Source organism: Fonticula alba (assembly GCF_000388065.1).
Source record: "Fonticula alba strain ATCC 38817 unplaced genomic scaffold supercont2.6, whole genome shotgun sequence".
Taxonomy (NCBI): Eukaryota; order Rotosphaerida; family Fonticulaceae; genus Fonticula; species Fonticula alba.
This window is the reverse complement of record NW_009242976.1, coordinates 113,139-126,165: the sequence shown is the minus strand read 5'-3', so window position 1 is coordinate 126,165 and position 13,027 is coordinate 113,139. Positions and strand designations below refer to the sequence as shown.

Below are 13,027 nucleotides of genomic sequence, written 5' to 3'. Positions count from 1 at the left end.
GGGAGAAGGAGGGGAGGGAGGACCGTCGCCTGGTTACGACGAAGGCGAGGCGCCTCCCCTTGGGAGTTTCACCCAGGGAGATGGCCTGGGCTGCTGGCGAGGGCAGGTCACCACGGTCCGGCTCCTCGCGGCCATGGAAGCCGAGCAGGGGGAGAGGTCAGGGAAAAAAGGAAGCTCCGCAGCCGGGCGCCAGCGTCCACGTTGAGAGAGGACCACCTTGGCGAGCTTGTCCAGCCATAGCCAGCTCTGCGGCCGGGGGGGGGGGGGGAGACTTGCCAATCGAAGCCCGCCCCGGCCGAGAAGGGGCATCGCTGCGACCGAAAAAAAAAAAAAACCATGCCCGCGCGGGGATTGCTCTTTCACAGGCGCCGCTGGGCCTCGGCCCCCGGCGCGGGGAAGGGGCCGGAGCCGAGGAGGCCGGGGCAACAGGCGGGCAGGCCACGGAACAGATCGGCCCAGGACCGAGGCACCGGCCTCATGCCCGTGCTTGTCGACACACAGGAGGAGGACACGCGGCAGCAGGATGCCGGCGCCTCTTGCCTGCGCTCCTGCCGTTTCTCGGCCACATGCCCCGCGCTACCCGGGTCAGCGGGCACCAGCCATTGGCCCCCTGGGGCGAACTCGCTCTCCTCGGCCGGGGAAAGGCCCGGCAGGGAAAGATCTTCCGGCGACCGAAGCCGCAGGAATCATTGGGACGCGGTCCCCCGGCTGCGCCCCGACCTAGGTGCCCACTGATGATGGATAAGGCCAGGCCCCTCCGCGCGTCCCCCGGCCGGGGGCGTATCCCTCTCGCCGCGTGTTCCGGCAGGGCCGGGGGGGGGGGGGGCCGGCCGGCCACAGGAAGCTGGCGAGCGGAGACCCGCACATGTGTCCCTCGCCCTCCAGCGCCGGGCGTCGTCAGCGAGGAGGCCGGGGAACTGAAACAGCCGCCCGGGGGAAAGACGCCCGGGGCGCGCCCCAACATTGGGGCAGTGGCGCGTGCGGACACCAGGAGAGGGTTGGCGACAGGGCCCCGCTCAACTCCCCCGGGCAGCCGGGTCCCGACCGAGACGCGCCCCGGTGTCGGGCCCCGCGGTCCCCAGCCCCAAAAATGGCGACCACTCCCCGGCCAGCCAACTGCCCCCGTGTTGCTGTCCCCCCCCCCCCCCGCCCTCCCGCCTGCCGCCTGGCTACACAACTGGCCTCCCGGGAACCCGGGAGGCCTGGCCGAGGACCGCAGCATGTTCCCACACCGGGTCAGCCCGTCGGCCCGGTCGGGGTTGATGGTATTCCCGATCGCCAGGAGCGTGGTGCCGGCGCACCGGGCCAGCCGTGGCTGTGGCTCGCGCGCCGGCCCCCCTGATCCCCAGGGCTTCATGAGCCGAACCCCTTTCCGATGATCGGACTCCCTCAGGGGTCGAGCCTGTGTGGCCTTGGGTGTGCGTTTTTTTTTCTTTCGCCTCTCACAAGTGATGGAGACTTCCACGCCCTCCCGCCCATCCACACACACACACACACACACACACGCACGCACGCACGCACGCACGCACGCACACACGCACACACACAGATCCCCGTTTGGTGGATGTGTTCCCCCTCTGTCCCCGCCGCTTGGCTCCTGCTCTCCACCCGAGCCTTTTCCTTTCCCGTTGCGGCGTGGCCACACGGCCACACGGCCACTCAGCTATCTTTTCTTCTGTTCTACGCCATGCGAGGCCCCTCGTCCTCAGTCCGCCAGTGCTTTATGATGATGCCTTCTCCGGGTAACACGATTGATCCCGGTGGCCGAGACCGCATCCACACACATACACACACACACACACATACACACACAACGCAGGGCACCAGCCCCATGCGCGCGCCAACACCAACTTGAGCCCATTTTCTGGCATGTACAACATGGATGGGGGAAGAGGTAATCTACAAGCAATTGCATTTGCATTCGTCCCTCCCACAGAGGGATCGGTTGATTGGATACAAGGAAAGGAAAGCCGCCAACGTAAATGCTAGGTGGCAATGATCGGCGCCTGGCTATGGAAGAGATCCATCAAGCGCGAGACAGTGTCGGATACGAAGGACGTAATGCCAGCATGCTCGGAGGTCTTCTCGACCACGCTCGTGGCGGCCTGCTCGACGGCGGCCGCCGTCGAGGCCGGTACGGCAGCCAGCTTGTCGGCAACGGAGACCGCGGCGGTCCTCCCAACCATGGCCGAGTGGTAGCTATGATAAAGGAAGGGGACCAGCTTGAGGAGGAACATGATACCGAAGAAGGCTGGGCGGGGTGGAGTCGCGTCGAGGAGGATGGCGATGATGATGGGAGGTGGTTTTGAGATGTCCATGGTCAGACGGCGAGGAAGCGAGAGAGAGAGAGACAGAGAGAGAGAGAGAGAGAGAGGGCAAGAGGCAGAGGAGAGGAAACATACAAATGAGCATGGGGACCCAGAAGTTGAAAAGCATCCGATCGCGCTTGCGGCCGGGCCGCATTTCGATTGTGACCGTTTGACGGACAAACTGCTGCTGCTGCTGTGGCGTGTGAAGAGACTTGGTCGCGGGAGCGGCCGCGGCAGCAGCAGCACCAGCAGCACCAGCAGCCGTAGCAGTAGTAGTGGCAGTGGTAGTGGCAGTGGCAGAGGCGACAGGAGTGGCAGCGGAATCGATGGCAGCTGCCTGGCGGGCGGCCTGCAAAGCAGCAGCCGGATTGCTTGACGGACTCAGCGCCAGTGCATAGAGGAAGTTCATCAGTCGCGCCGGGGAGATTGGGCGCTTGGTGGAACCGGGCGGGGTGGATGTGGCGGGAGCCCCAGCAGCAGCACCCTCAGCACTTGCCGGGGTCCCGGCCGCGGGGTTGGCGGGGGATGTGTCGGATTCTGCCGACACACCGCCCGTGGCCTGGGCCTGCTGCTGCTGCTGCTGCTGGCGCAAATAGTAGGCCAGATTCTCCGACCAAGAAGTCACCACCGAGGAGGGGATGCTGGACAGCTTGCCGAGAGCCAACTGCCAAAGGTCCACCGCATGGACCGACACCAGGGAACTGTAATCGTCCCAGAGGCTGAGCGAGCTGGCTCCAATCGGCTGGAAGACACTCGACACCCGATCGGCCACCGTGTCGATGAAGGACTTCATCTCCTGAAGGAAGGCCTCCGGAGAGGTGGGCCCGGCGCCGGAGGCCGCCCCGATCGGCCGCCGGACATTGGCGTCGGCGGCCAGGCCATGAGCGGCGACCGTTGTGGCAGTGACAGGGCCACCAACTCGTGCCTCGGCCGGCAGGGCCGGGACCGAGCCAAAGAGCTCCGGCAGGGCGTGGATTTCGGAGCGCAAGCGCGCAAAGGTGGCCGACCTGGGGCTCGTGCCGAGACGCGCCGCGTGCAGGGGGGAATCCGACCGAGCAAGCATGCGGGCCAGGATCGACCGGCAACGCGACCCCACAGCGGCATACTGCAGGCAAGTTCGCCCATAGGCATCAGTGGCAAAGGCATCGGCCCCGGCAAACAGCAAGAGGGTCGCCACAACCGGATGGTCATGGATGATCGCCAGATGCAGAGGCGTCCGGCCATAGAAGTCCACCGCGTGCAGGACCTCCGACGAGAAGGCCCGCTCCAGGATGAACCAACAGAGTCTGAAGTAGTTGCTGATGGCGGCCATGTGGAGGAGCGTATGCCCGGACGTGGACCGGTGCTCGAAGGGCAGACCGAAGGTCCGGAAACCATAAGCCGCGGAAAGGGCCCGCAGGATGGTCTCCTCGTCCTGGCCGCCGCCGATTTCCATGCCAGGAGGCAGTCGCGACGGGGGGGAAGCCTCGGAGGGATTCGACTGGCCTTCGGTCCGGGGGGTTTGCGGGGCAGAGGAGTCATCTGACAGGACGCCGCCATGCAGGTCCACCAGGTCCAGATCCAGGAGCGAAGTGTCGAAGGACCGCGAACGCTCCAATGCCCCCGGGCCGGAGTCGGTGGTGCCACTGGCACAACTGCCAGAGTGGATCGAGGAGAAGGAGTTACTCCGCCGGAGGGGGCGTCCAGCGCGTGGCGGAGGCGTCGAAGTGGCGGACGAGCCATCGCCAATCCCGGCGTCACTCGCGGCATCGGAATCAGCAGACGCGTCGGTGGACTCGGCCACATGCTTGTGGGCCTGCTCGGCCACCTGCTCGTCGGGGATCTCCTCAATGGGCTCGCTCGCATCGGAGGGACCAGCACCACCCCCGGTGTTGAGGAATGGGAAGCCGCTCTTGAGGAAGTTTGACAAGGTAGACATCATGGCAGATACCTGGGCAATTGGGGGGGGGGGGGGGGTTAGCAGAGCTAAAGGTGTGGAGATGGTGCGCAGGGCAACATGCACACTTTACCGCATGCACAAAGGGCTGTGCAAAGACGCACCTGGCTCGAATTTTCGGGCTTCTCATTGACCTTCACGCCGATCACCCGTAGGGCCAGCTCCATGAGGGCCTTGTCCATGTCGTCGCGATAGCTGAAAAGGACAATCTCGCGGGCATTGGCGTCGGGGACATTGCTCGGGCCAGGACCCGGGGGCGAGTCGGCCGGAGGGTCTCCAGGCGCCGTCGAGGCCGGGATCGATGGAGAGGGCGAGGTTTCGGCACCAGGAGCCGACAGGGCCGTGCGCTGGAGCCCTTCAAGGGCCGCCTGAGTGAGGGTCACATCTACGGGAACATCGCCCGGCTCAGCCGCCGGGGGCAGCAGGCAGATGAGCGTCGTGTCACTCCACACCTGCAGCACCATGGCCTGGGAGCAGCCGAAGTTGATGGTGACGCCGTCTGGTGGAAGGAGGAGGAGGAGGGGGGGGGGAGAGAGAGAGAGATAGAGACGCAGAGGTGAGTATGCCAACCGCCAGAACACATGCAGCCGCCGTCCAATCCATCCACCAGCGCAACAGGGAGGGAGGGCGGGAGAAAGGGAAGGGCGACAGGGGAGAAGCACATACCGATGAAGTTGCGCCCAAGGACGGTCACCTCGACACCGCCACGGATGGATCCCTCGCGGGGGATGACCCGCGACACCTCGGGCCAAGGAAGATCCTTGCCATTGGGAGGCGAGACGGGAGCCACGGTGCTTGTGATCAGGAGGCCAGACGCACTCCCGATGAAAGGCACGGCATCCGAGTAGAAAGACTGCCCGGAGTGCGGGGACGAAGAGGCCACCTCGGAGAGAGGCGAGCCGGTCATCGGGCCGGTGATGATGGAACCGATCGGCGCGCGCGCCGGCTCGACCATGACCACGTCTGCCGGGGCTTCCTCGCCGAGCACCGATGACGAAAGGGCCGGTGTGTTGGGCGAGGGAATGGTGCCTGGCATCGATGGCGAAAAGGCAGGGAAAGTGCCAGGGGGAGCACCGGCGGATCCCGGAGGCCCTGGCAGGAAGTCGGAATAGTGCCCAGCTGCCTGGGCCCCGGGGGCTCCCGGCAGGCAGGAAGCCGACGTCCCCTGTCCGGGGTATGTGAAGTAGCAGTTTGCCGGGTGGGAGGGATCCGTGGTGGCGGTCGGGCCCAGCTCAGCCGGGTGATGCTCCTCCGGGTGGTCATGGGCAGGGGCCACGGACATCAGGGCATCCGAGCGGCCAGCCTGCAGATAGGAGCCCATGGTGCCGGCAGGCCCACCATAAGCCGACTGCTGAAGCGGATGGTGATGTGCCGACGACGGCGGCGGCGGCGGCTGCTGCTGCTGCTGTTGCTGTTGCTGCCGCTGCTGCTGCTGCTGCTGTGGCTGCGGCTGCGGCTGCGACCGTGGCTGCGACTGGGGCTGCGATTGGGGCTGTCCCGTCGGGGGATGTGGCGAGAAGTGGTGCTGCTGCGGGTAAAGATGCGGTGGACGGAAGGAGTCCGGCTGACGGAGGCGATTGGCATCACCCGGGCTACTGCTCGAGGGCGAATGATGATGCATGTCGGTGAAGACGTCGGGTCCGGGGCCGCTCGGGGCAGCGCCATGGCCGCCAGCCGGGGGGTAGGCACCAAAAGCCGGCTCACTCGGGCCGGGTGTGGCATTCGGGGTTAGGTAATGCGTGCTGTCGGGCCCGGAAAGGAAGCCAGGCCCCCGGCGATCGGCCGACAGGGATGTCGGGAAGCCCGGACCACCGACAGGGGCAATCTCGGATCTGGAGGTGCCCGGCGGCACACCTCCATGATGCATGGAAGGATATGCCGCACCGGAAACACCGGAGTCCAGGGGATGGCGCTGCTCGAAGCCACCCGGAGCACCATGTAGCGGAGCCCCTCCATCGTGCGACGTAGCGGGAAAGCCGCCAGTCGCGGAAGCTGGCACAAGCATGTCCCCCTGCGGGTGGGACTGGAAGTGGGACTGCCCCTGTGAGGCGAAGTGCCCCTGCGATTGCTGGGGCGGCAGAGACCGCTGCTGACGTTGCTGGTGCTGCGGCTGTGACTGCGGCTGCGGCTGCGGCTGCGGCTGCGGCTGCGAGTGACGATGATGGTGGTGGTGATGGTGGTGAGAGTGCTGCGCATGGTGGTCGGCCGGACCTCCAGGGTGTACTACATGGTGCGGGGCGTCGCCGGCAAAGCGCCGCGGCGCGGACGCCTGATCCGCTGACATGAGCCCATAAATGCCACGAGTTGTGGTATCCGGGCTATGGGGCGAATGGGTGGTCGGGCGACGAAGGAGGCCCGATCCCGAGACCGGGGCAAAGTCGGCCCCATCATGCCCACCAACATCGAGGCCCGGCTGGCTGCCGGACACACGATGGTGCGCGTGCCCTGAATGGTGGGGGTGCTGGTGCAAGTGGTGATGAAGATGGTGCGACTCCGGCGGACCGGGAGGCATATGCCCCAGATGCGGGTCCATCAGGTGCGAATCGCCATGCTCCGACAGGAAAGCACCACGCATCGGAGGGGAGCCGGCATCCAGATCGCCCGCGTGATGATGGTGCGATGGACCGTGATGCGAGTGGTGGAAGCCACCGGCCAGCGATCCACCCTGCTCAGCCGCTGCCGGGCCAAGAGCAACCCCATGCTGGGCTTGGAGGTGAGTCAGGACGTGCGCCTGGGGCTGCTGCTGCTGATGATGATGATGATGATGAGGATGGGGATGAGGATGGTGATGAGGATGGTGATGGGAGCCGGTGACCTGTGGGAGAGGCTCCAGCGAATGCGATGCGCTGGCCAGGCGGCTGCTGCCCGCCATCGGGAAGTGATCCGACAGCTGGGGGCTGCTCGCGCCACTGCCAGCAGGAGTCACATCATCAGGCAGACTCGGGTCCGAGACAATCGGCGAAGAGGGCGAAGAGGGCGAACCACCAGTGGCCTCGAGCTCATGGCGGCCAGCACTGGGTGCCACCGACAAAGTGCCGGCGGCCGGGAGAAGCCGATCTGGCGAGGGGGGGGCCGAAGAGCCTGCCCGATCGCGTCCGGAGCCAGCCCCGGCACCGCCGGCGCGCCGGTTGACCTTGGCACTTTTGTGGTCATCGGTGACCATGATCGGAGGAGCCACGGTCGCCGTGACAAAGCGACCCTGATGATCACGGAAAATGAAGACCAAGCTACATCAGGGGATGGAGAAGGAGCGTGTGTGTGTGTGTGTGTGTGTGTGTGTGTTAGAGGGTCACGCAGCTCCAGAGGGACGATCATGGATCAAGGGAAGGCAGAAAGATGAGAAACGCACCAATAACCAGTCAACTCCTGATGGTGACGCGAGTAACAAGTGATGCGAACGCGAAACTTGGCCATGCCATCGGTCAGGGGAATGTGCTGCGAAGAGTTGAACACAATGATTCGCAGGTGATCATCCGACTGCGGGCCCTGATGAGTGGCCTCGTCCAAGTTCACCAATGCCTGACGATAGGACTCGAGGGAATTGATGAACACCTCGACGGAGGCTGGCCGGGCGACCGGAGTCTCGGAGGTGGAAGCACTCGCGCCAGGGAGCGCACGCAGGGCGTCGGCCGTCACCGGGCCGCTCATGTCCCGGAGGAGCGGTTCCAGCTGCTGGCCACGGAGATGCGCAAATCCGGGCAGGGCAACAAGCTTGTCGAAAGAGCCGCCGGCCTGCTGTTGGAGGCGTTTGATCCGGCTGTCCAGGCGCTTGACCATGCGGCGGTGCTGTTTGCCACGGGAGATGTCAGCTCGACGAAGATCCCCACACTGGGCAGGGTGTGACCACGGAGAAGAGGACAGACTGACAGAGAGGAGGGCGAGGGGGGAGATAACACACCTCGCGCGAAACACAATCGTTGCACATGGACACCGGGCCCTTGGAGAAGTCACTGGCGCAGGCGACCAGAATCTCCACGGAGAGGACCTTGGAGGGATCCAAATTGGGGGACTTCTTGACAGGGCGGACATTTCGATCAAGCTGGATCAACTCCTGGGGAATGGCAATGTGCGTCCATGGACAAGTGTCAAGCTGGGGAGGGGGAATGACAAAGGAGCGTGAGTGAAAAGGAACTTCGGAGACCCATGGCCGGGGAGGGAAATAAGGAGACACTGGAAGAGGGGCATGCCCGCACCTGATCGATCATGACCATCTTGATGTGGCTCTGGGTCTCGACACGTGAGCGGGCCGTCCCCAGGGGAAGGTTACTGGCAATGCACGAGAAAGATTGGTTCCTGGGGGGGGGGGAGGGGGGGGGAGGGAGGGAAAGACCAGATGGCGTGAAGGGGCAGTGTCAATATCGGCATTCGGTGCACTGGCCCTGAAGTGGCAGAGAGGGGGTCCACACGTACAGCGGGTGCCGCGAAGCGCTGTCAACTCGATAGTGCTGGAGGATGTCCCCAAGGGCCCGCTTCATGGGATCCAGATGCCCGGAGGAGAGGATGGCCAGTCGACCGCAGGTGGCCTCCTGCTTGGAGAGGGGAACATCATCGTCCTCATCGTCGGGGCTGGCATCGCGCCGGCCACCGCCGGCCGCGGTGCGGCTGACAACCAGGCTGGGAGGGAAGGCCCGGTTGACAGTGCGCCATAAGTGGCGAAAGCTCAGCGGAATGGTGGAGGGCTTGGCCGGATCCAGGGAAACAGCCGATACGGGGGGGTTCCCTCGGGCACCGGCAGTGTCCAGTCCCGCCAGCGGATCGGCCTGAGGCTGGGGGAACACCGGCTCGGTCTTCGGCAGGGGGGTGGCATCAGGCCGGAGGGTGGTCGGGGCGCTGGCCTGGAGAGCCGCCAGGCTGAGGCCAGTCACCCGAGTCGGCGAGGTGAGCTCCAGCCGATGGCGAGGCTTGACCACACGCAAGCTGGACTCCGGGCGCGCGCCAAAGGGCGTCGGATGCATGGGCCCCCCGGATGGACGGATCCCGGCGCGCAGGGAGTCACCGCCCGAGCCGAGATGGTGTGTAGGAGGCAGCCCAGTGGCATAGTCACCAGCCTCGGCACGCGCGTCCATGTGCGAATAGATACCGCCTCCCATGCCCGGGGAGTGATGGTACACAAAGGGGCCAGGGAGCATGGCCGTCGGGGACAGAGTCTGTGGCATACCAGCAAGGGAGGGGAGAGGCTGATCTCGAGAAACCGGGGGCTGGCTGGGCGAGGGGTGGGGCAAGTGGCGAGGGGCGCGGTGGGGCGAAGGGCTGGAAAGGTGGTGGGGGTGGGGGTGGTGGAGGCGGCGGCGGGGGTCGGCAGGAGCGGGATCTACCGGGTGCATATCGCACGCCCCAGTGGACCGGACCCAGGGACAGACAGGCGCGCGCGGCGAAAGCGGGGGGGGGGGATGAGGGGCGTGAGGGAGGAGAAGGGTGGGGGGGGGAGGGAACGGCTTGTTGGATCCGCCGTCGAGGCCGGAAGCTCGTGTCGCAACGCTTTGAGCAGTTGGATCGGATCTCCGCCGTATCACCTTCGGGCGCCGGTGGGGGGGGGGGGGCGGGGAAGGGAAACAGAGAGGGAGCGAACATTCGTGTACGGGGGGGGGGGTGGGGTCTGCGTGTGCGTGTGCGTGTGTGAGATCATTTTCAAGGGACCCTCCCCCCCCCCCCCCCCCCCCCAAGCCACGCCTCTCGCGCACCGGGCCCACCGCAAAGGTCTCGGCCGGGATGGCAAGCGAGCCGACCAGGGCACCCGCAGGGTGAGCGGGCAGCCGCAACATCGGGGCGGGTGGCCGAATACCCTGTTGTGGCCTGCAGCCTCCACCTCTCAAGGGTGGTATGCTTTCCGGCTCCAGGTCGGGAGGCGAATGGTGGCAATCGAACAGTTTCTCTCGGGCAGGACCCCGGCCCCTGATGCCACCCCCCAAGCCGCGAAAGGAGAGGAACGTCGGATTCGAGATCCGGCCGCCCAAAAGCGGGCCGCCGGTCACACAAGCTCGGTGGGCTCTTCCTGAGCAGGATCCCGTTCGCAAATCAACAGTTACATATATATATCCCCCTACTTTAATATTTCAACTTCGCCCGCACATCCGCCCGTTGCTGAGGCTTCAGGTAAATGCGCCGTGTGTGTGCGTGTGCGTGTGCGTGTGTTCCTGCGGGGCCGCTCGACCGTCTCTCGGGCCCACTCCCGTCGAAGAATGCCGCATTTTTGGGGCACGATTTCCTTGCCCGCCTTGGGGGGCGGGGGGGGGGGGCCGGATGGCCGGGGGCAGTGCGAGGGAGCCTGCATGGGCTGGCGGAAAGCCAGTGTGGGCAGGAGCGGCATCGGCCTCAGAGAGAGCACCGATCTGTAGGGGCTGTCTCTTGAGCCCCCCCCCCCCGCCCCCCGCGGGCAGACAGGGCGGCGCCCCAGAATAATGCCCCAGGACTGCCCGGGCCTCGTGGGAGCCGGGTGTTGGATTGGCCCCCCGCCCCCACTCCCCGGCCCCTGCTCTCAAGGCGGGGGGGGGGGGGGGTCAGCCCACAGAGGGACGCCGGACGCCGGGGTCTCCCGCCGTTCCATGGGACACTTCCTCCCGGGACAGTATCCCCTTTCTGGATAATTGGAGCCCCGCCCCCCCCTCCCCCCGCAACCGGGCAGTGTGGCGCGTGGGCCGGGGCTCGCGTCTTGGCAATGCCCCTTGGGTCGGTAATGTGGATGCGCAGCGGGACGCGTCCGGTCCACGGACGCCCATCTGGGTGGTCGCGGCCCCTCGCCACCCGAAACGCCTGCGGGGACACAGGGCTCGCAAGGGCCGGGGGCGGAGGAGGGTGGGTCTTCATTGCGCGGCCCTTGGAGCCGCGGCAGCGCGAAGAAGGGGAGCACGCCGACGGACAAACACACCCACACACCCACACACCCACACCCACACCCACACACGTCCCAATGGATGACTGGTCTCGGCTCCGGACCGCGGGTTGGGGCGCGGCAAGGGTGGCGTGGTGCTTGGTCACGCCAGGCCCGTCCTTTTGTAGCAGGGTTCACACGGGTTAAGCCTAAGTCAAGTGAGTGAGGCTTGACGAAGGGTACCAGTGTGATCTGCCACCTGGTTAGTAACCTCTTGGCATGAAGGAGGGGACATACCAACCAGCGGTTCACGGTCGTCTGTTACCAGATGAGTCAGTAACTCGGCTTGAGACGAGTTAGTGGCAAGCGAAAATAGAAAGGAACTCGGATGTTAAAAAGGGTTCGAGAGGAAGCCTTAGAACAGGTGTTCGTCGGCCTAACTGGTGCTTCGGCTATACTTCCGTATACTCTTCGACACACAGCTGCTAAGGCTTTCGCTCTCAGGAGGCTCTCAACGAGAGTCCCCCTTTTTGACCTTTGGGCTCGGTCAGGGGTTGGAACTGAGAACCCCGCGGCTGGGCCCGCCCACTCGCGTATCTCCGTCCTCGGTCGAGCGTTTATGCCGCTCGGCCTCGGCGGCCTCCTGGCTGTTGTTCTGCCCCGCATTCCTCTCCGAGGAATGCTGTTCTGGGATGCTATCATTCCCACGATGTAACACGTGTGGCAATTCACTCACGTGTTGCTTCATCTATCGTTTACATGGGGATTCCACTACACCTTTGTGGAATACTGTTCTCCAGAATGTACGAGAATCACGCACACATGAGACTTGGCGCTTGCGTTTTCATTTTCATCATCCCAGAACTGGTCTTTCGTCTTCCCAAGAACGAACCTTCGCCGCGGTCCCCACCCCCCGGGGTGCTCTGTTTCTGTCCTCCTCGCCCCCCCCCCCCCCCCCCCCGCACCCCGCACCCCGCGCCCCGGGCTCTCTGGCACTGCGTCCCCGCGTCCCGGGCTCCGGGTCATTCACACCCGTAAATGTGTGGATCGTTTCCAGTCGGCGGTAGACGATAGGGAGCGCTTTTCGATCTCAATCCCAACGAAGGTGCTACTGGGGGTGTGCGGGCGGTTTCTTGGCCATCATGCGGGCCCGGTCAGGTCCATCTCAAGAAAGGGTGACCTGTCCGAAGCCGGCCCATTGCGCCAGACACCAGAAAGCCCCTCCATCCTGCCCCCCTCCCCCTTTTGCGCCCTCCCCCCTTCCTTGCTCTTCCTTTCCCCTGCTCCTTCTTCTCCCTCGTTCCCGCCCCTCCTTGCCATCCTTTCAGGCCACCTGCGGGCCCCATCGCCTCTCCACTGGAAGATGTCCGCTCCTGGAGGCCACTCCCTTGGCCAGCTTCAACGCCTCGAACTGAGCCACGCAATCTGCAAAGCTTTGTCTGACCGCGGCCGCGAGCAAATTGCCAACCTGAAAGTTGGTACGTTTCGCCCGGGTCCTTTCCTTCTCCTCTCTCTCTCTCTCTCCCTCTCTCTTCCGATACATATTCTAGCCATGTCAACTGCCCGTTCCCTTGCTGACTCGCGTCTCCTTCTACTGGGCTCTGATGGCACCCAGCCCGCCTGCTCATTAAGTTTCACAACTCCAGCTCCACCCGGGGGGCTTTTTTGGAGAAGCTCAAGGAGTTCAACTTTGAGCCCGACTTCATCGATTACTTGTATGACCTGATCATTCAGTTCCAGTCCTCGGCCGGCCCGCCGGTCAAGCCGGCCTCCTCTTCGAGCACCACCGGTCCTTCTAATCCGCGAGATGGTCGCCACGATACTCGAGAGCTCGATCGTCGTGACGACCGCCAGGATGATCGCCATGAGGATCGTGGGTATGATCGCCGTGACGACCGTCGCGACGACCGCGGATATGATCGCCGTGACGACCGCGGATATGACCGTCGCGACGACCGCGGGTATGATCGCCGT

At 65.0% G+C, this 13,027-nt stretch overlaps 2 protein-coding genes across 2 annotated transcripts in view; one reads left to right on the top strand and one right to left on the bottom strand.

Annotated features, from left to right (window-relative positions):
* Positions 1-1,887: 1,887 nt before the first annotated feature.
* Positions 1,888-9,505, bottom strand: H696_03691 (hypothetical protein). Its single transcript, XM_009497554.1, has 8 exons — positions 8,656-9,505; positions 8,439-8,538; positions 8,144-8,335; positions 7,595-8,031; positions 4,912-7,472; positions 4,350-4,744; positions 2,403-4,239; positions 1,888-2,251 (listed from the first exon to the last, which is right to left on the bottom strand). Exons 1-8 carry the CDS (start codon positions 9,399-9,401, stop codon positions 1,986-1,988), a joined length of 6,534 nt encoding a protein of 2,177 aa, XP_009495829.1. The 5' UTR covers positions 9,402-9,505; the 3' UTR covers positions 1,888-1,985.
* A 2,769-nt stretch (positions 9,506-12,274) lies between these two features.
* H696_03690 (adenosinetriphosphatase) overlaps positions 12,275-13,027 on the top strand; it is a gene marked incomplete at its 3' end in the record, with an annotated part of 4,924 nt that continues 4,171 nt past the window's right edge. The window contains exons 1-2 of the mRNA XM_009497553.1: positions 12,275-12,531; positions 12,669-13,014. Coding sequence (XP_009495828.1) covers positions 12,417-12,531; positions 12,669-13,014 — 461 coding nt within the window. The 5' untranslated portion in view covers positions 12,275-12,416. The remainder of the gene's footprint in view (positions 12,532-12,668; positions 13,015-13,027) is intronic.

Coding starts and splice junctions, on each gene's coding strand:
- H696_03691 (XM_009497554.1), bottom strand. CDS start 9,401: ATGCCACAGACTCTGTCCCCGACGGCCATGCTCCCTGGCCCCTTTGTG. Junction 8,032..8,143: donor ACGATTGTGTTTCGCGCGAG/GTGTGTTATCTC, acceptor CGTGGCAAACAG/CACCGCCGCATGGTCAAGCG. Junction 2,252..2,402: donor CTGGGTCCCCATGCTCATTT/GTATGTTTCCTC, acceptor CACCCCGCCCAG/CCTTCTTCGGTATCATGTTC.